At 36.7% G+C, this 15,883-nt stretch overlaps 1 protein-coding gene and 1 long non-coding RNA gene across 8 annotated transcripts in view; one reads left to right on the top strand and one right to left on the bottom strand.

Annotated features, from left to right (window-relative positions):
* UEVLD (UEV and lactate/malate dehyrogenase domains) overlaps nt 1–15,883 on the top strand; it is a 50,254-nt gene that overhangs the window by 27,363 nt on the left and 7,008 nt on the right. For 3 of the 7 annotated variants that reach the window (XM_025988176.2, XM_025988177.2, XM_072725442.1), the window contains 2 exons: nt 8,806–8,976; nt 9,968–10,141. In XM_025988176.2, coding sequence (XP_025843961.2) covers nt 8,806–8,976; nt 9,968–10,141 — 345 coding nt within the window. Of the gene's footprint in view, nt 1–3,545; nt 3,673–8,805; nt 8,977–9,967; nt 10,142–15,883 lie in introns of those variants that run through there. The other 4 variants (XR_011995078.1, XM_025988178.2, XM_025988179.2 and 1 more) reach the window with 3 other exon arrangements.
* LOC112911567 (uncharacterized) overlaps nt 1–15,883 on the bottom strand; it is a 40,740-nt gene that overhangs the window by 14,127 nt on the left and 10,730 nt on the right. The window lies entirely within an intron of this gene.

Consider the following 15,883-nt stretch of genomic DNA (forward strand, 5'->3'; position numbering starts at 1 on the left):
TTTTTTTAAAGATTTTATTCATTTATTCATGAGAGACACAGAGAGAGAGAGAGAGAGAGAGAGAGGCAGAGACACAGACAGAGGGAGAAGGAGAAGCAGGCTCCATGTAGGACTCAATCCTGAGTCTCCAGGATCAGGCCCCAGGCTGAAGGCAGTGCTAAACTGCTGAGCCACCCAGTCTGTCCCCCAATTTTTTTTTTCCAAAAATATTTTATTACTAGAGATGCATGATCAAAAAAACTGGAAGACAAGGTTAAAGCTAAAGTCAAATTGTAATATGTTCTAGTAGTTTGGCTTTCCTTATTTAGGTCCCCTGAATTCCTTGACCATATTTTCCCCCAAAAAATCAAGGTAGTCAGTCACAAGCCTGATTGTACTAAGAACAATAGTGGGTGGGAAAAGTTGAAATTATACCTGTATGTTATACTTTGGGTGTGATATTTGAAGTAAGCTTCTGGATCCCTGTAGGATATAACCAGTTCATTTTCCTTGTCTAGAAAGAGTACAATATTTGCTTTAATGATCCTTTTGTAGGCATCATATAGAGGATCCCTGAGGGAACTGGTTATTCTCTTGTGCCTGTCATTTCCAAGTACTGAAGTTCTTAAGGGACCTTTTAACTCTTCCAAATCACTTTAGGAGACTTTAGTACATGGACTCTAGAGGTTGTGAGGCCTTTTAGGACCTGAAGAAATTGTTTCTTCCTATGTATCTCATTAACCATCAATAACTATCATTTCATGTAATTGAAAGAATAGACTCCTTGGAGCAGAGGTATAGTGTACTTGCTACCAACTAGGGAATGTTGAATGAGTCCACACCATCTTGGGGCAACTTTCATGTTCTTGTTAATTTGGTTATATATTCCTGATAACACTGTATTTACTACTATTACATGAAGAATTTTATCTGTTTATTTATTTTTAAAGATTTTATTTATTTATTCCTGAGAGACACAGAATGAGAGAGAGAGGCAGAGACACAGGCAGAGAAAGAAGCAGGCTCCATGCAGGGAGCCTGACGTGGGACTTGATCCTGGGTCTCCAGGATCAGGCCCTGGGCTGAAGGCAGCGCTAAACCACTGAGCCACCTGGGCTGCCCTTGAAGAATTTTAAATATAATGTTAACTAACATCTCATAAATATATTCCATAATATGGAGAAGTACATTAATAATTTTGGGAAATTAAGGTCAGTAGTTTTGAGAATTTGAGTAATGCTACATCATGACAGGCATTGATGACTACAACCAACCATTGTAGAGTTATGCTTTGGCTTTATTTGCACTTTTTCAAAATAGCTATTAAAACATTTTGGGGAGGGATATATATATATATATATATGCAGATGAGTATGCAAATATGCATAACATATATACATATACACACACACAGTTATGTTTGTGTATGCATAGACTAAATCTGGAGAAGTACAAAGGAATAATTAAGAGTAGTTGCTTCAGGAGTCAGATGGGAAACTGGTTCTGCACTTGTTTTGTGAAGTTAATATTTTTATTCCTCTATTTTTATTTTGTACTAAAATACATGTAACATTAAATTTACCGATAGTGACATTTAGGGCATTCACAGTGTTGTGTAGCCATCACCACGATCTAGTTCCAAAATTTTCATTGCCCCAAAAGGAAACCATGTACACACTAAGCAATCACTCCCTGTTTCCCCTTTCCCCATGTCCTGACAACCACTTATCTGCCCTGTGGATTTGCCTATTCTAGATATTTCATACAAATGGAGTTTTCCTACATTATGTCGTTTTTTATGTCCGGCTTCTTCCACTTGGCAAAATGTTTTCAAAGTTCATCCATATTGTAGCATGTATGAGTACATCATTCTTTTTATGGCTGGGTAATATTCAATGGGATGGATATACCACATTTTGTCTGTTTATCAGTCTGTGGACTTCTGGGTTCCATCTTTTGGCTACTGTGAAGAGAACTACTATGAACATTCATGTATAAGTTTTGTTTGAATAACTGTTTTCACTTCTTTTAGGTATATACTCAGAAGTAGAACTTTGTGCTCATATGGCAATTCTGTGTTTAATTTATTGGTGAATTAATAGTGTGCTTTTGAATATCTTTATTAATAGTACACATAGATCTAAATAGCTCTATTTCTTTGAACAGTTTCATAATATTTTGTCATATGGCTGTCTGTTTCCTGTTGGGAGACATTTAGGTTGTTTTTGTTTTCTCGTGCTTATAAATAATAGTGGGGAGAACATTGTTATGTGAAAATTTTTGTGTACTTCTCTAGCAAGATAAAGTAGAATACTGGGTCAAAAGATACGTGTTTTCAAAATTTATATTGTTAAATTCTTCCCAAAAAAGTTGTTCCAATTTATACTCTCACCAACAGTATGTAAGTGTTCCTGTTTGCTTTCTTTTGATTACTTGTATTCTTTTTTTTTTTTTTTTTTTTATTTATTCATGAGAGACACATACAGAGAGAGAGAGAGAGAGAGGCAGAGACACAGGCAGAGGGAGAAGCAGGCTCCATGCAGGGAGGCTGACGTGGGACTCGATCCCGGATCTCCAGGATCACACCCTGGACTGAAGGCGGCACTAAACCGCTGAGCCACCCGGGCTGCCCATATTCTTTTTTTAAAATTACTTTTATTCTAGATTAAACATAGCTAATGGGATCATTGTCCTATGACATTTTGATAATGGTTATTATGTTTATTATGTTAATCATGTTTACTAGGATATATTTTATCCTTTATAATAATAGTATTTACCATTTTTCTAAGGAATCAGTAACATATGCTAGGTACTTTACATATATTCACTCACTGTTACTTTATTTACAGATGGCTCAGAGATTGTGGCTTAGAACATTCAGTTAGTAAGAGGCTAAACTAGGACTTCAAACAAAAATTTTTACCAATTTCTCATGATTCATTCCAGAGGTATTCTGTGCATATAGAAACATAAATGTTTGTGTGTATGGGTATATGCATGCATGTGCCTGGAGAAAAAAGTGTTTAATAGTTGTAAACTTTAAAATAGTATGTTGTTGACATATGGAAAAAGCAAAAATGTGCTCAATAGCCAGTGGTTCTTGAAACATAGCTTGTTGATTAATCACCTATCAGAATCACCTTAAAATTACAGATGTCTGGGGTTCATCTTACAGATGCCTGGGAATCTCCATTTAGATAAGCAGCTTTATAAAAAAAGCAGCTTAGGTAATTTTTATACCTATGAAAGGCAGTATTCTAAAAATTATACATAGTGACATAATTGCAGATTATAGAATCAGCATATGGGAGTATGACCAACATTTTAGAAAAATGAACTATAACAATAGAAAATATTACAGTAGTATTAAAGGAATTTTCTGTAATGTTTTTATTTTTCTATTATATACATGTATTGTGTTTTGGGTTACAATAGAAAATGTATCTCATGGCATGCCCATTTCATGGCATAGGTCATGATCAAAGTTTTGAAATTCACTGTATTACAGTTGAAAATCATTGATTTAAGCCCTCCTCTCCTTTCCCCCTCTATATTTACCCCAGGTAAATACTTCTTCATTATCCTCAACATGCCCTTCATACTTGAAACTGGAGTCACCTTCTCTCTAGGAAACCTTCCAGAGTAACCCTTTTGCCAAATCACTCATTGCTCTTCATGATTTTAGTATTGGTATGTGAAATTTATGTTGTATCACTTTTTTCTCTAACTGGGACATTTTATCAAAGATACGCCTTTTATTCTTAAGACAATCCTCTCTAAAGATAGAGATATGACATAACATACAGAGTTCATGGCCTTAATTTGCCACATATGGTAAATCTTAGAAAAAGTCTCAGTGTAGTTTATACAACTCCGAAACCCAGATCACTGTGGCAGTAATTGTTAAAGGCGCTCATTTGAACTGAGGAGTGATTCCCTACCTTATCTTTTATTCTATTTATTTATTTATTTATTTATTTATTTATTTATTTAATATATATTTTATTTATTCATCACACACACACACACACACACACACAGAGTGAGAGGCAGAGAGACACAGGCAGAGGGAGAAGCAGGCTCCATGTAGGGAGCCTGACGTGGGACTCGATCCCGGATCTCCAGGATCACACCCTGGGCTGAAGGCGGTGCTAAACCACTGGGCCACTGGGGCTGCCCCCTACCTTTATCTTTTAATATGAGTGTTCTTTTTAGCATTAAAACAAAAAAGTCTACCTCTATTCATCAGCCTTTTAGTCATTGACTGAAATAATGCCTAAAGCTATTGGGAAGTCATTCTTTGGTGGTACTCTCCCCCCTCCCCCCCCCCCCCCCCCCCCGCCCCAACATAAGATTTTTGATAGCTGTCATCTCAACAGAATTTCTAAATTAAGGGTCATCATCATTTCTAGAATTTTGTATCACAGTGAAGAATAATTTGAAAAGAACATATTTTTATGTAATTTTTATTATAGTTAAGATGGCTTAACACTATACCAGAGAAATAAAAAACACTTGTACTGTTTCCAGTATATTCAGACTGATACTGCTAGAATAGTTCAGTGAGGTCTCCACAGCCTTTGGATGTTATTATTTGCCTAATTGTCCATGGTTCTGAATAAATACTTCAGCAATGATTTAAAATGAATGTATTTCATTTTTCAGTACATCATTCTCATAATCTGAGAACAATAATATATCAGAGCATGAAATCTTATTTGCTGGATCCTTTGACATGCTTGATACTAGATTGATATTCCCAGTATAACTGTAAGCAGCCACTGGTCTAGGGCCTACGGTTTGGGAACCAGTGGCTTGGCAGGAAGGAGTTTTTCTGGGCTACCTATGCAGCTGGATAGAGGTAGGAGGTTTGTGCTCTGGGAATCCAGATGGTCATTGGCCTCTGACCCCCTTATCACTATGCTAATAAGTAAGTGGTAAAGTTAGATTTGGAGCAGGCAGTCTCATTCTGAAATTCTCCCTTCTAACCCCTAAGCCCCTAAGATATAATAAGTATTATATCTAGGGCAAGGACACTATGTCACTCACTTTGTGTTCTTTGGGCCTAATACAACTACCTATAACATGACAGAAACCTTAGAAGAGATTTATTGGATAAACTTTTATTTTGATCCTTAACCTTATAATTTATACCATATCTTTACCTAGTCATGCTTAAAATTCTTCCCAATTCTCTTTACAACTGTAAAATCTCTTTCCCCATATTAAATCACCAACTTCTTTTAAATCAATTTTATTTTGTATTCAAGTATAATTAACATACAGTGTTATATTGGTTTCAGGAGTGCAATGTAGTGGTTCAACAATTCTATACATTTCTTGTTTCTCATCAAGATAAGCTTACTCTTACAAAAAAAAAAAGATAAGCTTACTCTTAACCCCCTTCACATTTCACACATGCATGGCCCCACCCACCTCCCCTCTGGCAACACTCTGTTCTCTATAGTTAAGAATATTGTTTTTTGTTTGTCTTTTTTGTTGTTCATTTGTTTCTTAAATTCCACACAGAAGTGAAAACATACAGTATTTGTTCTTTCTCTGATGTACTTAGCATTATACCCTCTAGATCTATCCATGTTGTTGCAAATGGCAAGATTTCATTCTTTTTATGGCCAAGTAATATTCCACTGTATAAGCTAGCTAGATAAAGATATGTAGGCAGGTGGGTAGATAGGTAGATATCCCATTTTCTTCATCCATTCATCTATTGATGGACACTTGAGTTGCTTCCATTATCTTGACTATTGTGAATAATGCTGCAGTAAATATAGGGGTGAATAGATCTTTTTGAATTAGTGTTTTCTTTTTCTTTGGGTAACTAGTAGTTGAATTACTAAATCATATGGTAAGTTTATTTTTAATTTGAGGAACCTCCATACTGTTTTTCCACAGTGGCTGTACCAGTTTCCATTCTCACCAAAAGTTCATGAGGGCTCCCTTTTCTCCAAATCCTTGGCAGCACTTGTTATTTCTCATCTTTCTGATTTTAGCCATTCTGATAGGTGTAAAGTAGTATCTTATTTTGGTTTTAATTCGCATTTCCCTGATGATTAGTGATGTTAAGCATCTTTTCATGTCTGTTGGCCATCTTTTTTGTTGGTCTTCTTTGAAAAAATATCTATTCACATCTTTTCATGTCTGTTGGCCATCTTTTTTGTTGGTCTTCTTTGAAAAAATATCTATTCACATCCTCCCTCTGCCCATTTTTAATTGGATTGTTTGGTTTTTTGGTGTTGATTGGCATAAGTTCTTTATATATTTTAGATATTAACCTTTTATCAGATATATTATTTACAAACAACTCCCATTCAGTAGGTTGCCTTTTTGCTTTGTTGATGGTTTTCTTTGCTGTGTAATAACTTTTTATTTTGGTGTACTACTATGGCTTGGTTTTGCTTTTGTTTCCCTTGCCAGAGATAACATATCTAGAAAAATGTTTCCACGGCTGTTGTGAAAGAAATTACTGTTTTATGTTTTCATCTAGGAATTTTATGGTTTAATGTCTTCGTATTTAAGTCTTTAATCCATTTCAAGTTTATTTTTGTATATGGTGTAAGAAAAGCGTCCAGTTTCATTCTTTTGTATGTAGCTGTCCAGTTTTCCCAACACCATTTGTTGGGAAGAGACTGTCATGATATATTCTTGCCCCTTTATCATAGATTAATTGACCATAAAAGCATGGGCTTATTTCTAGACTCTCTTTTCTATTCCATTGATCTGTGTCTTTATTTTTGTGTCAGTACCATATTGTTTTGATTACTACAGCTTTTAATAGATCTTAAAATCTGGGATTGTGATACCTCCAGCTTTGCTCTTTTTCAAGATTGCTTTGGCTATTTGGGGGTTTTTGTTAAACCATCATCTTCTAAGGGAAGATCTGAGAAGGAAGAATGCAAGAAAAATATTCTGAGTGCCTACCAGGTACGAAGAATTTAGTTGCCTGTGAGGCAGTATTTACCAAACCTTGTCGTGCATGAGAATCACATGTAGAGAGGCATTCCTGAGCTTGTATTTCCCCTTATATATTTTAAGTAAATCTTCAGAACATGGGATAATCTGTAATTTTATTACCTTCCCAAGTTATTTTGAAGTACCCAGCCTAGCATTTAAGAACTGCTGCAGGTGACTGATAGAAATGGAAGACTCTCTACTTAGTCAGAAGCAGCTTAAAGTTAGGTGTAAAGATACACATGCAAGATGTAAACAGTAATTCATGACAGCAAAAGAGTAATGAGGCTAGTAAATCATAATTAATATGATTAATTGCCTAGAGAATGGCATACACTCTTGGGGTTGTGTGGAGAGAGGTACTACTTTCAGCTCAGTAGGATTGAGATATGTGCCAGATCTACCAGGATTAGGGAGATTTGGATTGCCATGGAGAATAGGGGGTGAGGATGGGGAACGTAGGTATCGGTAAGTGACTAGATCTTGGAGATGGACAGATGAGTAAGACACAAACAATTCCTGCTGTCACAGAGCTCGTAATGTGTTTAATGTAGTAGGCAGTTGAACACATATCTATCTAACATGTGGTGAGTACAGTGAGAAACATTCCAGATAGAAAGAATTTGGATAAAGCCCATATCAGGAAAATGAGAGAAATATGCTGGGGTAGGATAGGAACCAATTCAGCTTGAGCCAGAGGTTTACATGGAGAATATAAAAAATACTAGCTTCCAAAAAAAAAAAAAAAAAAAAAACTAGCTTCTAGGCTCAAAAGAAGAGAGTAAAAGGCTTGGGAGCTTGGCAAATTTAAGGAGTAGGAAGCTTTTCTTGTGCTTTCAAAATCATATCAGGCTGCTACTACTCTGTTTATTCCCAAGGCAACCTTGAGAGTGAGGGCATTTGTAGCACTCAAAGTAGAGAAAGTTAAAGGGGCGGGGAGAAAATAAATCATCCTGGCAAGATGGGTTGGGACCAAATTCTAAGGTCATAAATTGAACTGTTCACTGATACTTGGTAATATGGACAAGTCACCTAATCTCTAAATAATCAGTTTCCCATTGTGGGCTTCAGTATAAGGAAAATTCTGTTAAAAAAAAAAATGAAGGGACGCCTGGGTGGCTCAGTGGTTGAGTGTCTGCCTACGGCCGGGGGTGTGATCCTGGAGACCCAGGATCGAGTTCCACATCAGGCTCCCTGCATGGAGCCTGCTTCTCCCTCTGCCTGGGTCTCTGCCTCTCTCTCTGTCTCTCATGAATAAATAAATAAAATCTTTTTTAAAAAAATGAACCAAGACATTTTATCTTGATTTTCCAACCATTTTTTTTTTTTCTTCTTAGAGTAGAATCCTTAGTAAGTAAAACAGATACAAGCAGAACTAATCTGCTTGGAAAGGTCAAAGGAAACAGTATGGGGCTATGCCTACCTGCCTTCTTTCCACTTATTCCTAATCCTTCCACATGGCCTCCGAGTCATTTTCAAGGAACTCTAGGACTCCTAAACTCGCAGTTTAAAAATCAGTGATGCAATTGATTATAGGTTCATTTTGCCTATAGTATATTACTTATTTTTCCTAGGAAAGTTGTACATCACAAGAAGAAACAAAATCCTTGTTTATAGGTTCTGGATCCTGTACTTTATTGCTCTCTTTCCCCCCTTGGGATACACTCTTGCTCTTAATCATCTTTCTGGAAGCAAACCCCAGCACTTTGTTTACTTTGGTGGATATAGAATTGATCTGGAGGCACATATGCCCAGAAGCTCAATACTTGTTGAAAAAAGAAAAAAAGAAAAGAAAAGAAAGAACTTGATTAAAACCTAGATCTCAAGCTCAGACTGTTTCTTTTTATTCATTAGATTTGTCTGCCTCTGCTCATTCCAAGGTGGTGATCTTCACGGTCAACTCTTTGGGTAGTTCTCAGTCCTACCTAGATGTGGTACAAAGCAATGTGGATATGTTCAGAGCCCTTGTCCCAGCTCTGGGACATTATAGTCAGCATGGTGTCCTGCTCGTTGCATCTCAACCAGGTAAAAGGTTTTATTCTAAGTTAATCTGACAGTTCAGTGCATCAGTAGAATTGCTATTACTGATAAAAGTCATAAAACTAGATTATAAAGAAACAGCTAGACTATTCAAATTGCTCTTCTCCTGAACAATATAGTACTGACATATCCTGTCAACTAGTTGCTTCTTATGACTGGCAATAACTAGAAGGTTACAACTTACAGTTTTTTATGTAATACCACCATCATTCTATTCCAGGTTTTTAGCCATGTCTCCTTCAGTGAGAAAATGGTTAAAGACCCAAGAGAAAAATACAATGGCTTATGTGAAAGATCTTTTGTTAACTAAAGTGTCATAAAATGTTGGCATGCCAGTGTGCGTTTTTCACTTTTTGTATATTACAAGTTGTTTTTGGAACTGTTTTACTTTAAAAAGAAATATTTTCAAAGAATTAGGTGGTATTGGACGGACTCAAATTGGTGAACAGGGTTTCTTAATGTTCCCAGTATAAAGGTATGCATTTTACATGTTTTCCTATAGTAATTGGTTGAGGGACATTGGTCTCTTTAATTCCTGACATCCTTTTGGCATGGCAGGAAAAAAGTAGTTGTGTTTGTTCATAATGTTGTGCTGTGTAGCAGTAGTATGTGATCATTATTTTAATTTAAAGATAGAAATTCACCTAAAAATAAAAAATGAGAGCTTGATCAATGAAAAACAATTATCTCTTTCTGGTTTTCTGTACCAGTTTTTATCTTTCTTATTTAATTAGGAAAATATTTCCCACTTTTAATTTATATTCAACTACAAAGTTACATAAAATCATGCTGATGCCTGACTGTGATTTTAATATACATTAAAAATACGATTTGCTTCATGGTGCATTTAGGACCTAGGAAGAATATATAGAAGCTCTACTATACTTACTAAATTAATCACTGTTTTATTTATGAACTAGGCTGGAAGTATATATTTAAAAAATCTTCATACTTTCACCTTGTATGTGATATTTAGTGGAAATCATGACGTATGTGACATGGAAACTGAGTGCATTTCCTGCAAATCGAGTGATCGGAATTGGATGTAATCTGGATTCACAGAGACTACAATATATTATTACAAATGTTTTGAAGGCACAGACTTCAGGAAAACAAGTATGGGTTGTTGGTGAGCAAGGAGAAGCCAAAGGTAAGAAATACATCTTAATTAATTATACTGATAAGCGAAGTCATCAGTGGCCACGATATTCAGATACATCTGGAGATTCCAGAATAGTGGAGCTTGCTTGGCTTTTGTTTCACATTTGAGCGCTTTCTATGTACCAGGCCCTGCATCGTGAATAGACTCTTCAAGTGTGTCATTCTCATTCATTTATTTTTCCGAAAGTTTAGGATTGGGCAAGACCCCTTAGTTTTATGTTTTTTAATTGAATTTCAGAGTCCAGGATTAATTTGAAAGTTTAATTTTCTAGAGAGCCATGTTTAAATGAACCCTAACGCATGTACAGAACTTTTTCCTTTCCGCTCCCCACACTATAGCCTTGCTTACCTTTCCTGAGTTCAGACTTTCTCCCTAGGGCCATACTTCCTGTTTCTCACCTTTTTATTTTTATTTATTTATTTTTTAAGATTTTATTTATTTGTTTATTTATTTATTTATTTATTCATAGAGATGCAGAGGGAGAGAGAGAGAGAGAGGCAGAGACACAGGCAGAGGGAGAAGCAGGCTCCATGCAGAGAGCCTGACATGGGACTCCATCCAGGGTCTCCAGGATCACGCCCTGGGCTGCAGGTGGCGCTAAACCGCTGCGCCACGGGGACTGCCCTGTTTCTCACCTTTTTAAACAGAATTTTCACTTTTTGTTTATCCTTATGACCTTTTTCATCAGCCCACTTTCTCTCTTCCTACCACAAAAAGCATTCAGTTCCCCAGATTGGAAAGCCCTCTTTCCTATTCAAAAAGAATACTTTCCCTATTGAACTTGAAAATCTCTTCCTTTACCCCCTTACTGTTTTCCGTTATGCTATAAAGTCAAGCTCATCATCTGACAGAAGTGCTGTTTGTCCTCATTTTGTATAAGAGTATATAAGTCCCTACTCTTTACTCCTGTGTAAGACAGTAGTATGATATGAAAGAGGTATAGGGGCACCTGGGGGGCTCAATCAGTTAAGCATCTGACTCTTGGTTTCAGCTCAGGTCATGATATCAGGGTTGTGAGATCGAGCCCCACATCAGGCTTTGCACTTAGCGTGGAGTCCGCTTGAGATTCTCTTTCTCCCTGCCCCACCCTCTGTTGGCTCACTCAAATAAATAAATAAATAAACAAACAAACATAAATAAATTATAAAACATAAGTAAATACATAAAAGTAATACATAAAATATATATAAATACATAAATAAATATACATAAACATATGTATTTATTTATTTAAATAAATAATAACGGTCGGTCCATAGTCCCACAAAGCAAATCACCTTCTCAAAACCATTTCCTTAGAATTTAAAGCTTTCTATATTCTTGGATGTCATTAAAACAAATTATTAACAATGGTTGTATCTGGACTAAAGGAAACTTCGAAAAATGTGTACTTGTCAGTATTTTCTAATTTTTTCATTATGGGTATGTGGTATTTGTATAATTTTTAAGAAAAATTTAATAAAATATAGCAGTATTTAAATCTACGTAAATTGGTACTGGCTACCTAGAAAATTCAATGCTAGGAAGACCAAGGCAGTGGGGTAAATAAACCTTTATAAAACCTGACATTGTGATTGAGCAGGATGACTTTGCAGGCTTAAAATGCCCCGACACTAGACGCTAATCAGCAGGACCCTAGAAAAGGGTAGCAAGCAAGAACTCGGAGCAGATGTATTAGAATAAGGAATGTCTAGGGTTGCAAACACACCTGAGACCCCATATTTTACTCACTAGTACTCTTTGAGTTCTGGTCCACGTTGGTCTCTTACTTTTTTGATTCTTGTAGCTCTCCCAGTTAGTTTCTGTTTCCCCTCTCATCTACCTTGTAAATGATGCCAAATTAATAATGATATTAGCCAGAACTTTACTGTGTGCTTTTATGTATGAAATCAATCTTCCTAAATTATATTCCTCTTTTCAAAAACCTTCACTGGCTTTCTCTGACCAAACTATTAAATTCCCTTGGTTGGCATTCAAGAAGTTCCAAAATACAGTTCTAATCTTCCTTCCTCGTTATTTTTGAGGAGGTAGTAATGTTATATTTGAGAGCTGAAAGGGAACCAAGGGATCAATTATATTTTGTTGTAGGGAGCCAGCAATGGCTAGAGATGGTAAGAGTGATCTACCCAAGAACCTGGAGTTTTTAGGATCAAAGAAGGACTATAAAGCCCAGGGCCTGTGCCTCCTAGCCCTACCCCACAGCTTTGTTTTAGCCACAGGAAACCTTGCCCTTCTCCCACTGTCAGCATGTTCAAATTTCATCCTTCGAGGTCTAGTTCAAGCCCTCCTAACTCACACTGGGAAGCTTTCCTGATCATATCACTCACTCCACAATGATTCCTTCACCCCTTTGAGCTAAAAGCTATTGTTAACTGTACGGTAATTAACCATATAACCGATAAACATGACGTTTATTCTTTTGTTAAACTGCTGTTTGTTCTGACCCAGCTTGAATATTTTGTGTGTATATCTTCTCCTTATTGAAAATGTAAATTATTAAGCTGTTCTCTTAATTGAAAACATTATAAAAAATTAAATAGTACAAAAAGATATATGTAGTAAAAAACAAGTCTCCCGGGATCCCTGGGTGGCGCAGCGGTTTGGCGCCTGCCTTTGACCCAGGGCGCGATCCTGGAGACCTGGGATCGAATTCCAGGTCGAGCTCCCGGTGCATGGAGCCTGCTTCTCCCTCTGCCTGTGTCTCTGCCTCTCTCTGTGTGACTATCACAAATAAATAAAAATTTTTTTAAAAATTAAAAAAAAAAGTCTCCCTTCTATGCCAGATACCTAGTCTCTCTCCCTAGATTCTGGCACAGTTACCGGTCTCTTGTGTAACCTTCTGGAAATGTTCTGTGTGTAGATAAGCATATATATGAAATATTTTCTAGGTAGCCAGTACAGTATATCAATCTGCACCTTGCCCTTTTACTTACTGATATGATGTGGAAATGATGCATAATAACATATACAGATGGCACATTCTTTTAAACTACAGGATACATCAACATTTATTTAACCAATTCCCCTAATAAGTTCCAATTTTTGAATGAATAGAAACATTTCACAATATGGTTGTATTAATAACTCAAATTGTAAAGAGTAAATAAACGATGGTGAAATTGATAAATAAGCCTCAGGCACTGCGCTGACTTTTGTGGGAGCTATATTGGCGTGTAAGAACCTGCTTATATCTAGCACAGGAAATGACTATAACGGGAAGCAGCATTGACTTACTTGCTGTGGGAGTGGTTCATGGGAAGTAGGATAAAAACACAAGGAAAGGATATAGTAATTCTTTCTTGAGCTCTCAAATGGGAGCTAGAAATAGAGGAATGGAATGTAGGTACCTGTGAATTGGGATCACTTAAATGTAATATTATGTACTATTTGACCTATAATAAAAGAATACATATAGGGTATAAAATATGTTTTAAAGGGACGCCTGGGTGGCTCAGCGGTTGAGCATCTGCCTTTGGCCCAGGGCGTGATCCTGGTCCCGGGATCGAGTCCCACATCAGGCTCCCTGCATGGAGCCTGCTTCTCTCTCTGCCTGTGTCTCTACCTCTCTTTCTGTCTCTCATGAATAAATAAATAAAATCTTTAAAAATATGTTTTAAAACATAATAAAACAAATATTCATGAATCTACAGTTAAAAATATTATCAACACCACCCAACCCATCTCCCTGTGTCCCATCTAGACACCACCATCAGATCATTTTTTATCCTGTCTTGTACTTTGTTTTAGAGGTAGTCCTATACACCATAGGAATAACTTACCCCAGCCCTGAAGCCAGAAATGGCTAGAGGCTCCCTCTGCTGGTTTCATGTGTAAACATCAAGGGGTTGTATTTTTGCCTAAGTGACATCACCGCAGTAATAGTGATAATAATTACTTTTCATTGAAAGCCTACTATATGTATTAAATGTGTTACATACCTCACTTAAAAGTTACACACACCCTCTGAAGGAGATAGTGATCTTCCAAATTAATAGATGAGGAAGCTTGAGACTCCATGAGGTTAAGTAATTTGCCCAAGATTACATATCTATTAAGATTTGAACCCTGCTCTGACTCTAAAGTTGTGCTTTTTCCTACCCTGACTTACTTAATTTATCTAAAGCATTTAGTGCAGTGTCTAGCACAGCATAAATACTCAGTAAATAGTAGTTTCTATTGCAGCGATTGGCAAGACGGTGATGAATAGAAAATTGGCAAAAGGATATGTAAAATCACACTTTGAAGTAAAGCAACATTAGGACTTGGAAGCTGTTATAAGAATAGTAGGCGTGCAAATAAAATTAATCCTCAAGTATTTCCGTGACAGCCACAGCCTAGAAGAGGAATACAGGACATACAAGGCCATTTAGGATGAGTTTTCTGCTTCCCTTCTCTCACCAGCTTCCTCTTCTGCTCTCCTGCCAGGCATTCAGTGCTAGTCATAGGGTCAACTTACAGCTTCCTGGAGTGATTCATGCACTCTCATGCCTCCTTGCTCTTGCACCTGATTCTTCCTTTCCCTGAACATTCATTCACTTGGCTGACGCCTGCCTGCCCTTCAAGATGGGGCTTGAATGCCCCTCTCCCAGGAGCCTTTCCTAGGTTTTCACATTAAGTAAGTTCATGCTTCTGTTATAACCATTATCACACCGTATTATAACTGCATATTTACCTTTCTGTTTACTGCTGCCTAACTGCAAGCTCCTTGACTCTGGAATGCCTCAGTAAATGTGTTCTGAAATAATGTTGAAACTGTCTTGTTGTGACTAAAGGTCATTCATATTAATACACACACACTGCAATTAGATAGCAGGACGTATGCTTTGGAGATGCTGTTTCCAGCTATGATACTAACATCATATGTAAACTGCAGATAACTCCTTCAAAGGATGGCTTAGAAATCCAGGGGTTGGATCTCAGAACAGAATATTAGGTCATCTGCTTTGAACATCAGTCATATACAAGGGAATGTGTTGTATGCAATGGAAAAGTTTCCCCATGATCATTGTTCATTAAAATTTGGGGGGCCAGAGGATTGCTGTTTTTGGGAAATGGAGCCAGAAAGATAATGATTGATTAGTTACAATATTTTAAAGGGTTCCCTAAAATAGGTTGGACATATATTTAGGAAATTCGAAGGCCTGGGCAGTAAATGAACAAAAAAGTCCACCTAAACTTAATTAAAAATTCTAATGACTGTGTCACAAGCAAAGTTGAACACAGTGAAGTTTTCTCCCTCTCCATTCTTTCCTCCTGGCTCTTAGAAGTACGACTCAGAGAGGAAACAATGAATGTGATATACATACACACACACTCATAACTTTCAGATTTTTTTGTGCCCTTTCTCAGCATTTTTATTTCTCCCTTGTCCTTTTTTATTCATTCTTCCAAGGTCTGTAAAAATGCTGTATTTCATTTAGCAGACATTTCCCCCAATTTTCTATCGTGACTATCAATAACGTACAGAAAACTTTTAGTAAGAAATTCATATATAACCATTCTAAGTAAAAAGTATTTTTTAAAATCTCTTAATCTGTCCGCATATATTTTTCATATAACAGTTTTGGGTTTTGCTTTTTTTGTCTTAATGTAAAAGCGTAAAAAGATTTTTTTTTTTTATTATTTCCCTGAAGCAGGGGGAGGGACAGAGGGAAAAGGAGAGGAGACAGGAGACTCTCCATTGAGCATGGAACCCAATGTGGGGCTCAAGTTTGTGACACTGAGATCATG

The sequence above is a fragment of the Vulpes vulpes genome, chromosome 11 (assembly GCF_048418805.1).
Source record: "Vulpes vulpes isolate BD-2025 chromosome 11, VulVul3, whole genome shotgun sequence".
Classification (NCBI taxonomy): domain Eukaryota; kingdom Metazoa; phylum Chordata; class Mammalia; order Carnivora; family Canidae; genus Vulpes; species Vulpes vulpes.